This window comes from Phyllopteryx taeniolatus, chromosome 17, assembly GCF_024500385.1.
Source record: "Phyllopteryx taeniolatus isolate TA_2022b chromosome 17, UOR_Ptae_1.2, whole genome shotgun sequence".
Taxonomy (NCBI): domain Eukaryota; kingdom Metazoa; phylum Chordata; class Actinopteri; order Syngnathiformes; family Syngnathidae; genus Phyllopteryx; species Phyllopteryx taeniolatus.
In genome coordinates, this window is record NC_084518.1 from 14,235,008 (window position 1) to 14,252,314 (window position 17,307).

A 17,307-nucleotide genomic window follows, 5' to 3' on the forward strand; every position below is an offset into this window, starting at 1 on the left:
ACATTTTGTTTCATGCGAGGCTATGGATTCAATTAAATGACCGCAAAGGACTCTTTCAAACTCAATTCGTTGTGCTTGGAAGAAACTTGTTTTTGACATTTTCCACAAGCGTGTTCTGTGACTGCTTGAGAAGCAAGGAAAACACAATGACAAATGTAGGAGCAGTAGATATATATGAAAAAACTTTATAATAATGCTGACAATTATATTGACACAACACACATCAGTTTCTCAAGATGTTTCTCAGTTTGCAGAAGATGTAAAATCCAGGGGTTCTCAATGGGGTTGAAGTCTGGACTTTGGGCTGGCCATGACAAGGTCTTGATGCCATGCTCCTTCATGCACATCATGATCGACCTTGTTGTATAGAATGAAGCATTGTCTGTTGGGAAAAACAATCTTCAGAGTTGGGGAACATTGTCGGAGCAGAAAGCAGTGATCTTTCCTCTGGAAAAAAACTTGTAAGTAGCTTTTCATTGATGTGTCCTTCGCTAAGCCAAATCTGCCTGACTCCCCAGATCATCACCGATCCGCCACTGGATTTCACAGTGGGTGCGGGACATTGTGGCTTGTAGGCCTCTCCAGGTCTCCGTCTACCCATTAAACGAACAGCTGTTGGACAGGAAAAAACAAACAAACTGGAAATTAGACTGAAATGGTCCAATCTGTACTGCCTTTCACAAACTTCAGCCTGGCTGGTCTTTGCTTCTCATTGATGAAGGGCTTTTTATTTTTTTTTTTTTATTTTAGTAACATACCTACATAGGCCTAACATACATACATGCATAAACATATGCAAACCTTAGTCTATCTTAGCATAGCTTAACCAAGCATAGCCTATTGATTGTCCTTGTTGATATCTGGTCATTTTAACTCTAATATAAAGCCTGCTAACATTGCAGAGTGAGTGACTACACCACAATTCATACATATGACTGAAAAGTGGACAGCTCTTTAAAATAAGACACACATGAAAAGGGTGTTCCAACGCTCAAACTTTATCAACAGATGTTTCCTCACTATGAAGTCTTGATCTGTCCTTTTCCCTTTATCAGTTATGACATTGGGCAGACATCCAAAATAAAGGGCTTCATTAACAGGCTAATTGATATGCTAATCCAGAGTTTGTTTATCTAGGAAGACCAATTAGATGTGTCAATTTGCACTCGTTAAAGCACTGGTGGTTTAAATGCGCCATTAGGATGCAGCCAGGAACAATGTTCCATTGCCTACTCCAGGCTGGACACAATTATTATGAAGGATGCGCCACCCAATTTACCCACACATCTCGTTCAAGTGCTCATTGTGACTGCAATGCAAATATTATTATATTCAGATGTCTTATTTCAATAACAGGTAGAGTATGACATGTGAACAACAATAGCAGCAGACGATGACTGCATGTGGTATGACTACTGTGTCACTCATTACCCGCTGATGACAACTGCAACATGCCACCCTGCGTTTCCCCCCAAAAGCAGAAACAGTGAAATGATGGCACTTTGAAATGTTTATATCGATTTTAAAGCAATATATATGTAGTCCCTTCAATCTTTTTGCATATAAACCTAATATTTTTGTTACTATAAGTGTAGGGCAACCACATAAATGATGCTTGAGTCTCAGCATCACCATTCACATTTTATTTTTCCAATGCATAATAGCGTTACTGTAAATATTTATCTTGCAACATCCACAAAGAAAATTTCATTTTGGCATAACAGTATTAGTGTTAATGCTTTTCTCTCAGCATTCACAAATAGAGTGAGACTAAGCATTTCGCATTGGTATGACTGCCTCTCTCAACATTTACAAAATAGAGCAATTTTTAAGCACATTAATGACTGAGTGAAATTAATTAATGTGAAATGCTTATCAGCATTCACAATTTTTTTTCGGCATAATGACATAATGCATGACCACTTGTCTTTCATTCATTCACAAAATAAAACTTTTGCATCGGCATACTTGTCTCTCAGGATATTCATAATTTGAAGAATTATACACAATAGCGTCAGCGTGAAGTGTTCAGAAAATGACACCATTTTAGGCATAGTAGCATTAGTGTGAATGATTGTCTTTCAGCATTTACAAAATTTCATTTTTGTTACCTATAAGGTTGTTGCAGAAAACCATTGACATGATGTAGATGTGGTCCCCCACGAGTGAAACCACAGAAATAAACTTCCGAGGGCATTTGGAACTGGACCAGGATTACTTCTGCAGTGCAGTGTTTGTGAATAATTCAAGCCATAAGAAGGTTCTTTGCTTCTCTTCTACTCAGATGCATTACTTTGAACTCTGACCTTATAGTTCTTGAACTAGTCCTTATGTTGTTGTTTTTATGCCACTTAGCTCTATCCACGATTCACATGCCGGGACCGAATTCTTTTAAATTGAACAGAGGGGATCCTGAGTTTACAACAGAGACGACGTATGACATCTCACGGTTACGGATGATGCGTGGCATAAGAATGCATTGTCAGGTGGTACAAGAAGGTGCCATCAGTTAACGCTGTATTTAGTGTATTTCATTTGATTGAAGTGTGTCAGTGTTTTTCACACAAATGTTTACTAGAACTAAGACTTCAGTACAGTGTTAGCATAGGTTGGTGATGGGCTACCGTGTTTTCTGACTTAACACACAAATTTGGGTTTCGTTGTCGTAAACCGAGAAACCCTGTCATCCAAATTGAATTCTTAAGATAAAGTACTGCAGCAGTTTATTTTAAGATGACTGTGGGACCAAACATTTTTGCAATGGCTTCAATAAGATTTTTTTTTTGAAAAAAACATTTTTACATAGTTTTTCTACTTCAGGCTAATTTAAGAAACAATGATTACAATTAAAAAAAGATTCATATCCTCTCCAATTGCACCGACAGCAGTGGTTCTCGAAGTGTGGCACTAGTACCACTTGTGGTACACAGGTTCCCGCTAGTGATACCCAAAAGAATCACTGAATTAAATGTTCAATTTGTTCAGAATGTTAGAGTGACTTGAACTTTTTTAATTTTAAATGCAGTACAATACGTTTTCTCCGGGCGCTCCGGTTTCCTCCCACATCCCAAAAACATGCATTAATTGGACACTCTAAATTGTCCGTAGGCATGACTGTGAGTGCGAATGGTTGTTTGTTTGTATGTGCCCTGCGATTGGCTGGCAACCAGTTCAGGGTGTACCCCGCCTCCTGCCCGATGACAGCTGGGATAGGCTCCAGCACGCCCGCGACCCTAGTGAGGAGAAGCGGCTCAGAAAATGGATGGATGGATGGATGGATGCAGTACAATACATTTATTAAGTACAGTTCAGTTGTATTTAACATTTAAGTACATTTGCATTTATCTTTTTGAACTGTTTGTTTTAAAAACATTTATTGACGGTGGTACTTGGAGTGCCAAGTAATTTTTGAGGTGGTTAAAATTTTTGAGAACCACTGGCCTACTATATATCCATTCAACAGAATCAAAATGGCCTGAAAAAAGGCCCAAATGGCACAATATGTCCCAATTTAATGCCTTTACGAATGTCTTAATTTGAAAGGCTTGTGACTTCAATTAGATTTTTAAATTTCTTTTTATTAATTCACTTTGGACGGATGTAGCACTAATACGGAAGGCTCATTTTAGCTCACTGTCAGACTCAATTTAGCTCACTGTCATACTGTCTCAATGAAAGCAGGCAATTTATGTTGGCAAATCAGAATTGTTTATACAAGTCTTGGATGTCATTGGATTGTGCAAGTGTGCCTAATGTGTTCTATGTGCATACAGCGATGCAAATATTTAGCTAATGCTTGTAGTGCAAACACACACACACACACACACACACGCACAAACACCCTGCTGATTGTCCCTTGCCCTGTTTGCCTTTGTTCATTGAGTCCTGGATCAAATGTTATAAGAGTCCGCGGTGTAGTGTAGTGTGGTGATGGTGACAATTAGCCTAATGAGGTGCAGAGCCAAATCACACTCAGTGCTGTGCTACTGCCGCTGTGAATATTCATGTGCTGTTGGCTTTGTGACTGCATTAAAAAGGCGGCGCTGCCTTGTGCTGAATATCAATCGTCACATTTGCACTTGTCAGTTCGTCTGCTGTCTCCGCGCTTATAATCTGTGGGTCTTTTGTGTGTGTGTGTGTGTGGGGGGGGGGTTGTAAACCAGGACACATTTGTTCCCAACCATCCTCATCCAGCTGCTGCTGCCGTCGCAATGTGCAAACACAAGCACCTTTACCAACTCTTACTAAAGTTGTAAAAACGTTTTCAAGTGATGTCATGCAAAGTTTATTCTAATAACGTTTTACAAGGATGGTGATGTCATTTGACCAAAGAAACTGATTTTCCAATCATACAGTCATGATGAGGATTATTGGTACAATAATACATTTGGTAAGTGTTTTAAAGCACTAGCCAGCTGTTGCTTTTATTTGTTTTATTTTAAGTTGTTGCTGTTATTTGACCTTAATGCTGACTCCCTTTGATACCTGCGTCAATCAAAATGTACTCCTAGATTGCCTTGAAACATGTATTGGTACCAAAGCTCAGTATCTTGCTGGTTTAAATCTTAACTCTGAGAGAACACACAGGGTAATTAATGGTAAGGTTGACTGAATATTTGAATGTTACCTGCAGGGCACCGCAGGGATAGGTACTTGGCGTTTTTAATATTCAGTATGCTTCGACTCAGATATCATGCCTGAGTATGACATCAGCCTGTAATGTTGATGGTACTCGATACATGCCTTCAAAGCTAACTGACCCATGCAATTGCTGTAACCTAGAGGCATATGCGTCTTGTTGAAATTAAACATTGGACTCCCTGTAATTTCTTGCTTCTAAACCCTGACAAAAATGAGACACAGATTATTGGTTCTGTCAGACATGGGCACCTGTTCAAGGACACCACTCTGGGCTTTGAAAAACCTACCAATATCCAAAGTGACTCAGCAAAAAATCTGGGAGTTATATTTGAATCAACTTTGTCCTTTCGACTGCACATTTGTTCCATCTCGCCATGTCACTTTAAATGTGTTGCTTTCTGGTCTTCCCATATCTAGTATTGAAAGTCTGCAGTAAATAAAAAATGCTGAAGCAAAACTCTTGCCTAAGAATTACAACAATTTATCATAGTACTCCTATACTGGCCACCTTGCAATGGCTCCCTGTCCACCTGAGATGTGTTGTTGAGGTTTTGCTACCTACACCTCAAATATTACATGGCCCAACCCCTTCCTATCTCACTGACTTAGTGGTACCTTATGTTCTATTACGAGCCCTGCGCTCTCAACTTGCTGGCATTTCAGTGACTCAGAGAGCTGAAAAGAAGTCAGCAGGTTCTGGAGCAGGCTCTATGTTGGCTCCAGTATCCTGGAATGCCATACCCACAGAAATGAAGACCAGCTACCTCGGTTGAAATGTTTAAATCCTGACTTAAGTCTTGTTTCTACACTCTCACATTTGGTAAACCACAGCCAGACTGCGACTATGCTGTCGTCCTACCTCAGTGACCAAATCTGAATTTTGGCCTGTTTCACTGCTGCTTGAAGAGGGGATTAGAAGACAATGAATAAAGTGAAGCTGTCGCTTTTGGAGAATTCTGCATCGACCAACCTGGACAGGACCTTTTCATATTATCAAAATTACTCTCTTGCACTGAACGCATGTAGTTTAAACTGTGTATAATTTAATTAGGTGTATAATTTCATGTGATCGACATTGGCCACAATGTTGACGTCTACTAAATCCTGGGCGGGGGATCCCTCCATCTGTATTCACTTCTCTAGATTTCTTCTGTTTTTCCTTGCCCGGATAGTGGGTTTAGACCATGGGATGTTGTTGAATGAAAATAGCTTTATCTCTGTCAACTGGGGGCTTTTAATGCTGAATTTAATATTAATCTTACATGGATGTTTCGTTTAACTATATTATTATGTGTGTTATACATAAGATTGTTTGTTGGGTGTTTTATTGTTGTGATGTTAGATATTTATATTAGTTACTGTGAAGCTAATTGAGGTTTTTCTGATTAAGAGCTATAAAAATGAGAGAATTAAATTTTTTTTATAAAACAATTATGTTGCTGCCCAATTTTTTATATTTAAAAACGTTTTCAGATGTCTTAATCTGGCATTCTTCAGTTAATTAACATCCACTTGTATCACTCTGTGTCATGCATATAAACCACTGCTCACCTCGTCCCCCTGTACTGTCGACCCAATGCAAAGTATGGCATTTGCTACCATGACAACCAGGGACGGAGCTAGAATGTTACCACTAAACAATCAGCTACCTTTGCTCAAACAGATTTTGAAAAATGAGCCCCCATAAAACAAACAAAAGCATCATCTGTATCTTCACTCGTGGAGTCAGCACATCATCACGAAACTGCCAAATTATACCCGCGGCGCACAGAGAAGACACATTGCCAAACAGATTTGACAGTGAATGCCCACATTTTAGGGCCGCTTCACTCAGCACGTATCTGGAATGAAGGAGCCTAAATGACAGCTTTAAGTTGATGGGAGAATTGGGACCAAAATGCATATGGTGCACAAATGTTTTTCATCTATTATACAGTATCTTAAATTATTGATTGATTGATTTAATATTTAGAAGTGTCTTTACCATTATTAAACAAATCATATAAGAATGACCCACATCATTAATCTAATTTAGATTAACCAACACAAAGCGGGTATTTCAATATTCTGATTGTATAGTCCTTTGCTGGAGTAACTCTTTGAGTGTTGGACTTCCTGTCAGTTCCTTTAAACAAACAGTCTAGTGAGTTGGTGGGACGTGGATATGCTCATGTCTTCATTAGGCTACATGGCAGTAATGATTGAGCCTTGTGAACTCTGCCTGGCAATGAGTGGCTGCACAAATGTTTAATTTAATTGGCTTATCTATTTGATTTTTGTACAATGGTTAAGTTACAGTTGAAGCTAGAGGAAACCAAGGCAATGTTTCCTAAATGCATGTGTCTGCTTAAACAAAGCAAGAATTACAATAAACTCATGACTTCAGCATGAGACACATTTTCAACGGGCATAATCCAATTTGAAGGCCGTAAAAAGAAGCTGTGCAGCCTCAACAGCAACAGTCAAGACATTGTACTATTTCTAAAGTTATTTATACTTTTGGAAAATGTCCACTGAAAAGCTAGCGTGTCAGTCTTTGCATAACAGAGTAAGGAGTGGACAGTAGCCAACTTGACCGGCGGTTCTTGTCCAGGACACACAGGCCTGGCTCGGGCCTGCCAGACGGAGGTGGGATTATATCTCCTGGTGGCATTAGACCCTTCAGTTATTATATAAAATCATAATCAGCCAAATGCTGAGGGGGAAACACTCAAAGGTTGTTTACAATGACGCTCAAGGGGCCATTCATGTTCAAAGTACTATATATCCAAACTGCACAGCACAGTATTTGCAGTCAGTGCGCTTGGGGCGGTTTGAAGCATGACTTCATTATGTAACATTGGCTCGATAATGACTGAGCACTTTTCATAGATAAGGTTGCTCCAGGCCACATGCATCATAGTATGTCAATGAGAGGAGAATACAGTACCCAATCAAGGGGACACTTTTGTAACACAACTCTGCCATCTTGCGGTCAGTGTAGTGACCCTCCACAAGTGGCTGCAAACGTCGATTGAAATAGAACACAGCTTTTAAATTCCTGCACAATTGTACATTTTTCGCCTGGCATTGAAATGATCAGTTTTTAAGACTGGTAAATACCACAAGCTTACCACTGAAAGAGGGTCTCCAAAGAAAATTGGACTACAGTACAACTCAATTTAATCAGGTAAAAAGGCCACAAATGGCACTAAACTACAGTACAGTGTATAAATGCACATACACTATTCACAAAAAGTTGGGGCTTTTAAGCCAAATTTCAGCATGAGCCTAAAATGCACTACGACTTTTGCAGGTGAACTTAACTGACTTTCAATGCGTATGTGCTTTCAATACTTTTTTTTTTTTTAAACAAGGAGCTAAACAACAGCACATTTTCTCATTTTGATTTCCAAAGATGTCCACTTCTATTCCTTTGAGTTTCTTCCAGGTGCTCCTGTCGTAAGCTGCTGCTGATTACACCCCGTGACACTCGAAGCTAAGTGGCCGTTTCCTTCTGAGAACATTCTGTTTGAAGCCTACTGTGGATCGATTACTATAGGTCAAACACAGAGTTTACATTTAAATCAAAAGTCAAACGGTCAAAAGTAAATGTTAAAGTGCACTTCAGGCTCATCCTGAAATTTGACCCAAAAACCGAGCATCCCTAACTTTTGGTGAGTTGTGCATAACGAGTTCTGTACTATTCAGTTGCTTCTGTTGTTTTTTCACTGAACGCAAAATATTCCCATGATGTACTTGTGGGAATGTTTATTTTGGAATTGCTCATAACTCCAAAGTGGACTATGATGTATTTGTGAGCATACAGCAAAAACAGCATTTTTTTCCCCCCAAGAAACTATCTGGCAACTTAAGCGGATATTAAACTTTTTTTTTTTTTTTTTTTAAATGTATGGTTTTGTCTTTTTTTCTTTGGTTGTGATGCAACCACAAAAAGGAAGCCAGGATTGTAAGGGGTAACATTTTGAAAATGACTGCCATAAAGTAAAGCGCCTGGTGGGCTCAGCACAATACAACTTTTTTTTTTTTTTTCTTTTTTTTTTTTATATAGTGCTTGTCCTCATTTGGGTTGTGGGTGAGATGGATCCATTCCCAGCTGACTTTGGGCAGGAGGCGGGGTACGCTATTGTCTGGTTGCTAGCCAATCGCAGGGCACAGAGACAACCAACCCTTCACACTGCTTTTCACACCTATGATCAATTTAGTCTTGACCACATGAATATGTTTTTATGACAATGTTAAATAATGTTAATGTTACAAAAATGCTATTTTAATCATTGCCTGTACAGTTGCACTTCCACTGTGCAGTAATGTCTATACCTGAAAAACTGTTAACTCAGTATTAAATTCATAATTACATACATAATGTACATGAAGTACATAAAGCTCTTAATCATTAAATCTCTGCTGTATTGACCTTGCATGCAAGCATCCACCTGTATAAACTAGTTTTGTGGCACCACACATACCAAACCAGCTGTATCACTTTTATCAATCTTTGTTTTATTAACGTTACGCCATATGTGCATGATTGTACACCTTTAAAGACCACTTTGACAATAATGACACGTGGAACGTCAAAGCATACAAAACTGTGCATCCTAAAATAAACATCGAGGAACCAAAGGATACAAATTAGATCTTTCATACGCATGTCCGTGGATATCAATTGAGTCGTCATGGAGTTAAATGTTTGCACTTCTTAAAATTGTGCAGTGTATTTTTGTCTTGGCAAAAGGCATCCCGACAAATGAATTCCAAGCGAGCCTCTTCCACACTCTGTGTGAAGAAGCGGAGAGTGAGGCTGATGTCCTGCATGGAAGTGAAGTGTCCGTGGATGCACATGACAACTACAAAACGGTGACGTGTGGCGCCTCCTGCTGGCTCCAATTTTAGCCTTCTGCTGATATCAGTCCTGTTCAAATAGAGGGAGGTCCTCAAATGGACTTTTACTCTTCTGCAGTGTTCTCATTGGCTCCATCACAAGGAGAAAGAAGAAATGAGTGGGGGAGGAGGAGGGAACGTAGGGGTTGTGTGTGTGTGTGGGGGGGGGGGGGGGGGGGGGCTACACTCCAGCCTGCAGATCGTCCCATTGGAATCTGGTGACCGTTATTGGATTGTAAAAGAAAAATACAAAATTATTTTTTTGGTTCCATTGTAAACTCCTGTGACTGTAATTGGTGCAACTAGGTAATAATGACACAATCACTGAAAGCAGAGCCGTTGTTTCAAACCTGGATGAAAGGGGCTCTCTAGAAGACGGAGATGAGCGCAAAGACGCCATAGAGTAGCGCGCATGGGTAGGCGACCAGCAGCTGCTGCCCGTCCATTGCCAGCGCGGAGATGAAGATCTTCGACGCCGATAGGCTGCACCAGCTGATGATGGCTGCCGTGAGGATGATTCCCATCAGGCCCCTGGAGAAGAGGACCAGAGCGAGACAATGCTCAAAGGAAAAAGCTTTTTCGGCTTAAAACATATTGGAAAGCACGCTCACTGTAATGAGAAGAGGACTCCGAAGCTGGACAGGACAATCATGGGGAGGAGGCAGTATCCCAACACGCTGGCCACGCAGCCGAACGACACGCCCGTCATGCTCATGAGGTTGAGTAGGCAGTACATGCCCAGGCAGCCAATTGCACTGATGCCGTACACGTAGCCAAACTGGATCTTACCGGCCTGCAGACAGAGGGACAGAATTTTTCAAAAATATTATTAAAAAGACATGAAATTATTAGCATTTATCCCAAACTTACCCTTGGATCAAAAATGGGTGCGCACATCCATTTTTATTGGGTTGCCAATTCTCAGCATAAAAAGCTGGAAGCCATATCATATGAATTGTTGTTTTGTAACAACAATGAGTAATTTATATATGATTTAAACCGTATCAAAATAAGCAAGTGTGCTGCATTTTGCAGATGCCTACTGTGATGTGTCGAAAAACTCATTACGATGGCTTGGCAATGAATTCATAAAACGTTGCTAAAATAAAATTATTTAACTGTACATTTTTTTTTATAGTTAAGATGTTAAAACAGGTTAGATATTGCCAACAAAGTGTGAAGCATACCGCTGAGAAATGAAATCCAGAATATAGCCTCTACACAGCATAAACTTCTTGAGCCGAATGTTATTTTCAATTTTACACTCATGTAACAATTTACCAAAAGGAGCGTTGCACCGAAGGCCAAGCAGAAGACCATGGGGCCAGCCAGGTCCGTCTCGTTCATAATACTGCCATCTGCCACCTTTAGAGGATGGAGGACTGTCAGAGTCTTCTGCCAGATGTGGTCGAAGTTGATTCCTAATTCTACGAGACAAAAAAATAAAAAATATCACATAAGAATGCACGTTACAGAGGGCGATGGCTTCCTGGTTTGTGGCTACCTTCCAGTAGTGGCGGCTCGTCATCAAAACTGCTGCTGTACATGGATTGTGATGAGGACGGGGTGTAGGTTTGCGTGGGCTGGAAGATTTGTCCCGTGTATGGCTGCTGGGGCTGCATCATACCTGGAGTGGGGTAACCCATTTGCTGGGAGTAGTCATATTGACCATATTGCCTGTGGATCAAAGCAATAAGAACATTTAACAACAAAAACAAAAACTCACTATAATTTAACACAAATATTCCATTGTCACTGGGGATGGTAAGAGAGTAACAATTCACTTCTGCTGCAGTGGTCACATACTTATTATATTGATTTTCATTGTTGCATCCATAGCCAGCCTGGTTCTGGTCATCTACACTGTAGCTCGACTGGTAGAAGTCCGTGTTGAAGTTGTCAAACCCAGACATCTCTCACTGTCAAAAGAAACAAAACACAATTTTCAGCACAGATGGTCATTTCTGTCTCTGTAGTGAGGATAAGCGGTAAAGAAAATGGATGGACGGATGATCACAATTGACACACAACATATTGTATTGTCTGCACACATTTTGTATCCAACCGAAGAGATTCTTCTCATTAGTCTTCTTAAAGTGGGGTATACAAACTGGCAATTGGGACCAATTTGAGCTTTTTGTTTTTTTTTGCTCAAAAAGTCAGCAAAGGCCCAATGGTCAGATTTCTCGAAAATATTATCCTATGTGGGTTATGTTGAGAGTGATATTTTTCCTCCCCAAAAGAAATGTGCAAGAATGGTTAGCACATCTGCCTCACAGTTCTGAGGATGCTCTTCGAATCTGGGCTGCAGCTTTCCTGTGCATATTTTTTTTATTTGAAATTTGGAATTCATAAAAAATAACTAACATGATTACGATACACTGTCTGGTTCTGTGTTTAGCAGGCCTCCCAATGACAACCACCTTTTGAAAATAGGATACAAATTTAGAACTTTATGGCAGTTTTAAACCCGGATTTAACAAAAAGGTACCAGCTCAAATCTTGAGCCCCTAATATCGTAGTATTTAGAAGTTGGCCAGATATTGGTGCATTTTCACCACTTTTATTGATTCAGAAATTCCTTAATATTTATCACATATATTTGATACTTGTACCACGCCTTTTCTGGTCTCATATAACGCAACTAATATTTAAAATTTGACGAAAACAGCAGCATTTACGTATATATTACTCTTATTGACAGTAACGTGGTCACCCAGCTGTTAGCCACAGAAGCTAACTGTAAAGCTATAATTTTCCCACTCACAGCCTAATTAAACGGTATCTATTATCCTTAACATATGTTGCACGTTACTCACTACCATTCAATTATTGCCAGTTGTAACCAAAACAGCGTCATGTTTACGTTTTAGCACTTCGTAGCCTTAACATAGCTAGCAGTTGTTCAGCTTTAAAGGTGCAGTAACAGTAAGACGAGCCGCCTCTCGGTGCTAAACAACGACGGCGACCATATACTTTAGTTTAACCAATTGGTGCATACGTTGTTATTCGGAGACTCCATGAACAAACACATACCCTCGGAGTTTGACAATCTACTCAAGGAGCTGCCAGCTCAGTTGGTGCTGCTACGTGTCAGGAGGAAGGGACGCCTACCGGTGTGGGACGTCAACGACCGGAAGTTATATAGAACTTTGCAGAAACTGGAGCGACCCGCAGAGGCGAAATGTGGCATTACATATTAGTCCGCCCTTAATTTGGAGTAATAGAATCAGAATCATATTTATTTGCCAAGTATGTCAAAAACACACAAGGATTTTGTCTCCGGTAGTTGATACACCATTACTATAAAATAGATTACTTACAATAAAAATTATTTGTAAAAAAGAAGCATTAACACAAAAACTTTTTGGTTTTTTCCCCCCCCCCCCCAAACTTGACATTTGAATGTCAAACAGGGTCGTTTCTAGATCCACTGGGGGCCCATGCAGACAAGGACCATAGAGTGACTATTAATACTGAACGCAAACTCATATATATAAATAACAAAAAATAAGCCTGAAATGTGCAAAATGTTCAGAATGATAACAACACAACCAAGTAAAAATAAATAGAAAGCAAGAACTTAAAAGTTTCTGACATCTTGGTTCTACTGTATGTCCACAGTACAATATATTGTAGCTCAGTGTTTCTCAACCTTCATTGAGCCAAAGGACCATTTTACATAAGAAAAATCTCACAGCACACCACGAATTAAAAATATCAAAAAAGATGAATACTGAACTAACGATGAGCTTGTTTACTCACAAATTGACTTACTCAATGAGAGCTCTGGGGCTATTTAATTAAACACAAAGCTGATATACTCACAGAAAGCCATGACTTATTATGACTTAAAATGTCACAGAGTGGCCGACTGGTTAGAGCGTCTGCCTCACAGTTCTGGGGACCGGGGTTCAATCCCGTGGATATCATTCATGGATCAAAACAACTGTTGTGAAAATTGTTAAGCTCCTTGTTACATAATAGCAAGTTGTGCCAAAAGTACTGAAACACTGAACAGCTGGACGTGCGTTCAAAAGTTTCGAGGTCAAATGGAATTCACCTGTAAAGGTCTGGGTGCATTCTAGCACCATCCTGAAATTTCACCCAAAAGCCAAATATCTTCAAATCAAATAAGTTTTTGTGAGTAGTGCATTTTCTGAATGTAGCTCTCTCAGACCCTTTTGAGTCAACAGCAATAGTGGCATCAAATGGTAACAGGTAATATATATAAATATGATTTACAGTACACATGCTGCTGAGCTTACGGCCTGAGCAAAGGTAATCTTTTTTTGTCACAAGGAAGCTGAAGAGATGATCAATCACAGTTCTTGAGCAGAACAGCACCGCTAGCAAACACTGCAGGCAGGTCCCAGCTTTTTGATGCTGGCATGTGATGATGTGCTCTGCTCAGCATAAGACATCATGGGAAGGAATGGCAGAGATAGCATACAGCACAGAAAAGTGACAAAGACCAGCACTGGGATGTTAATGTAAATGTACTGTTCCAATAGAAACAATCAGATTCTGTATTTTGAAACAGCATCCAGTAGGGGCAATACCCGGGGGGGGGGGGAATTTTTTATTTAATTGATATATGTATATTTTTTAGTGCTCGTATTGTATGCAAATAGTTGGGTCTCCGGCGTGCCTGCCGACCTAAGTAAAAGAGAAATTGCTCAATCAAGAGATTGATCCTTCTGCACATCCCTCCCACTGTTATGTAACAGTGGGACTAATTAATAATAAAACCTGCCTCCACCTGTGACTTGGAAGTTAAACTAGGTGAAGATGCAGAACCATTTTCAAGCATCCGGCAGCCAAACTAAACAGTCTGAAACATTATCACACAGATGTAACGGCCACATCCCACACGGGTGCAAAGCCCCTGCTATCATATCAAAACCAAAAGGTAAGCAGAGCTGCGGTGAGTTTTGCGCTCCTTCAATGTTGCTGTCGTCCTTTTGGCCGCCTCCCTGACCAGTTTTCTTCTCATTGTTCATCAATTTTTTTTCATGTACCATATTTCCTTCAATCGATGACTGTCTTTACTGCGTTACATGGTATATTTAATGTTGTGGAAATTTTTTTGTACCCTTCTCCTGACTTCCCTCTGAGGCTGTGGAAGCTCTCTGCGGACCATGGCTTGTGCTGTAGGATGTGACAACAAAAATGCCAGAAAAAAAGCTGACTAGAACAGCTGAACTTTTGGGGTTAATCATCTCCTACCTTTAATTGGTGGGAGATGTGTGCTGACACCCATTCAACATAAGTTTGATTGTGACCGGTTCATTCTGAACACAGACACATCTCCAGTTGCACACTGAGAGTAGTAGTAAGAAGTAACTTCTGACTACTAAGAAGTAGTCCCATCTGACAGTATGCACACTTGTGCAACCACATTATCATAGTTGTTTATTTTTAACACCTCTCTGGAAAATATTTTAAAACATTTGTATTGAGTTGTACAAGTTATAGGCCAAATTAATGGTGTAAAAAAGTTTTTAAATGAATCATCTTAGTCTCCTTTTTTTAATACCACAAAAACCTGGCTTTGAATAGGTGTGTGTTGACTTTTTATATCCACTTTACACACACACACACACACACACACACAAATTTGTTTATACACACCTATATACAATATATTTATATGTACTGTACAGAGCCAGGAAAAAGTATTGGCCCCCTTCTCAAATTCTTATATTTTTGCATAGTTTTCCCACTTTAATGTTTAACATCATCAAATAAATGTAAATATCAGACAAAGATAACCCAAGTAAATTTAGAATGCTGTTTATAAAATGGTGATTTTATAAAGGAACATTTTTTTACTCAAAGCTACCTGGCCCTGTGTGAAAAAGTAATGGCCGCCTTTGTTAAATAATGAAATAAGTATGGCTAATCACATATTTTGGTTAATTTTTACTAACCACACCAAATTCGGAAATCTCAAAAAGCTGCAACAAAATGCCATGACCCAAAGAAATTCATCAGATTAGAAATAAATAAATAAATTAATTAATTAATCTATCAATCTGGAAAGTGTTACAAAGCCATTTCTAAAGCTTTAGGATTCCAGCGAACCACGGTGAGAGCCATAACCCTCATATGGTGAAAGCATGGAGCAGTGGTGAACTTTCCCAGGAGTGGCCAGCCTAAAATAATTAAGAGTGATGTGATCACAAAATTAATACACAACATTATTTGTACTTTACTACATTGCATTGATACCATACTTCAGGCCTAAATTAACTCTTTTTCTGGATAACAAGTAGGACAAGATGGCAGTGGTGCCATATGCGGAACTGTGAAGCCTTCATCTTTTCTCACACTCTTAATCATCTATTCACTTGAGGAGCACGTCTTACATCTTTTTAATACACTTTATGAAAAAAAAAAGAAACGAGCTGGAGAGGGTAATTGAATTTAGGGCAGCGTACGCGCTCATAATTGCCTTCTTTTGTGGCATCACTGCTGTAATCCCGCCGCCACTGCTTGACTGCATGAATGGATTTAAATATTGAATTTCTTTTATTGCAGCAAGCCCTCATTTCATTCCATGACCTGTATGTATCCTCAATTAAGGTTTCGCTCTCCGCCTACCCAGTATCAAGTAGCGAGTCAGTGATGACTCAAAGTGTTTTATAATAAATGTAGATCATTTTTTTGCAGTTTGTGTATAAACTACAAGTATGTTCATGAGAGAGGACACAAATACGCAGAAGCCAGCAGGCATGGCTGCTCATATTTGTAGAGAACATTTACACTCAATTAATGACATTCTTTGTCACCCTTTCACAGTGCCGCTACACAGCTCATAAATTAGTAGGCATCATCTGGTACCGGCTGGGTTCTGCTCACCGAACTGCACCAGCACTAAAAATAATCCGCCAGCCACCCACCCAAGATCTTAAAAAGCTTCTTGCCAAATGTCAGCATGCAAACACATTCCTATTCATGTATGAATGCAATGAAAATATGTGCAAAAACATGAATGGCAAAGCTCTCAGAAGTTATGTCTTTGATCATCATATACAGCACACACACACACATATATATATATATATATATATATATACTAGGGTTCAATCCCCGGCCCCGCCTGTGTGGAGTTTGCATGTTCTCCCCGTGCCTGCGTGGGTTTTCTCCGGGCACTCCGGTTTCCTCCCACATCCCAAAAACATGCATGCTAGGTTAATTCCATCCATCCATCCATTTTCTGAGCCGCTTCTCCTCACTAGGGTCGCGGGCGTGCTGGAGCCTATCCCAGCTGTCATCGGGCAGGAGGCGGGGTACACCCTGAACTGGTTGCCAGCCAATCGCAGGGCACATAGAAACTAACAACCATTCGCACTCACAGTCATGCCTACGGGCAATTTAGAGTCTCCAATTAATGCATGTTTTTGGGATGTGGGAGGAAACCGGAGTGCCCGGAGAAAACCCACGCAGGCACGGGGAGAACATGCAAACTCCACACAGGCGGGGACGGGGATTGAACCCCGCACCTCAGAACTGTGAGGCTGACGCTCTAACCAGTCGGCCACCGTGCCGCTTGCTAGGTTAATTGACAACTCTAAATTGCCCATAGGTGTGAATATAAGTGCGAATGGTTGTTTGTTTATGTGTGCCCTGCGATTGGCTGGCAACCAGTTCAGGGTGTACCCCGCCTCCTGCCCGATGATAGCTGGGTTATCACGACGTCCACAATTTCCCAAAACAATTTGAAATGTGGACTCGTCGGACCACAGAACACTTTTCCACTTTCTATCAGTCCATCTT

At 40.1% G+C, this 17,307-nt stretch overlaps 1 protein-coding gene across 3 annotated transcripts; it reads right to left on the bottom strand.

Moving 5' to 3' along the window:
- Positions 1-305: 305 nt before the first annotated feature.
- yipf5 (Yip1 domain family, member 5) lies at positions 306-12,690 on the bottom strand. Of its 3 annotated transcripts, none has more exons than XM_061752617.1 (7): positions 12,562-12,690; positions 11,332-11,444; positions 11,030-11,202; positions 10,807-10,952; positions 10,137-10,318; positions 9,876-10,056; positions 306-612 (listed from the first exon to the last, which is right to left on the bottom strand). In XM_061752617.1, exons 2-6 carry the CDS (start codon positions 11,436-11,438, stop codon positions 9,894-9,896), a joined length of 771 nt encoding a protein of 256 aa, XP_061608601.1. In that variant the 5' UTR covers positions 11,439-11,444; positions 12,562-12,690; the 3' UTR covers positions 306-612; positions 9,876-9,893. The 3 variants fall into 3 exon arrangements, with proteins under 3 accessions (XP_061608601.1, XP_061608600.1, XP_061608602.1); XM_061752616.1 differs by lacking the exon at positions 306-612 and adding an exon at positions 9,124-9,740; XM_061752618.1 differs by lacking the exon at positions 306-612 and adding an exon at positions 9,124-9,740 and having other exon boundaries at positions 12,527-12,611.
- Positions 12,691-17,307: the final 4,617 nt, after the last annotated feature.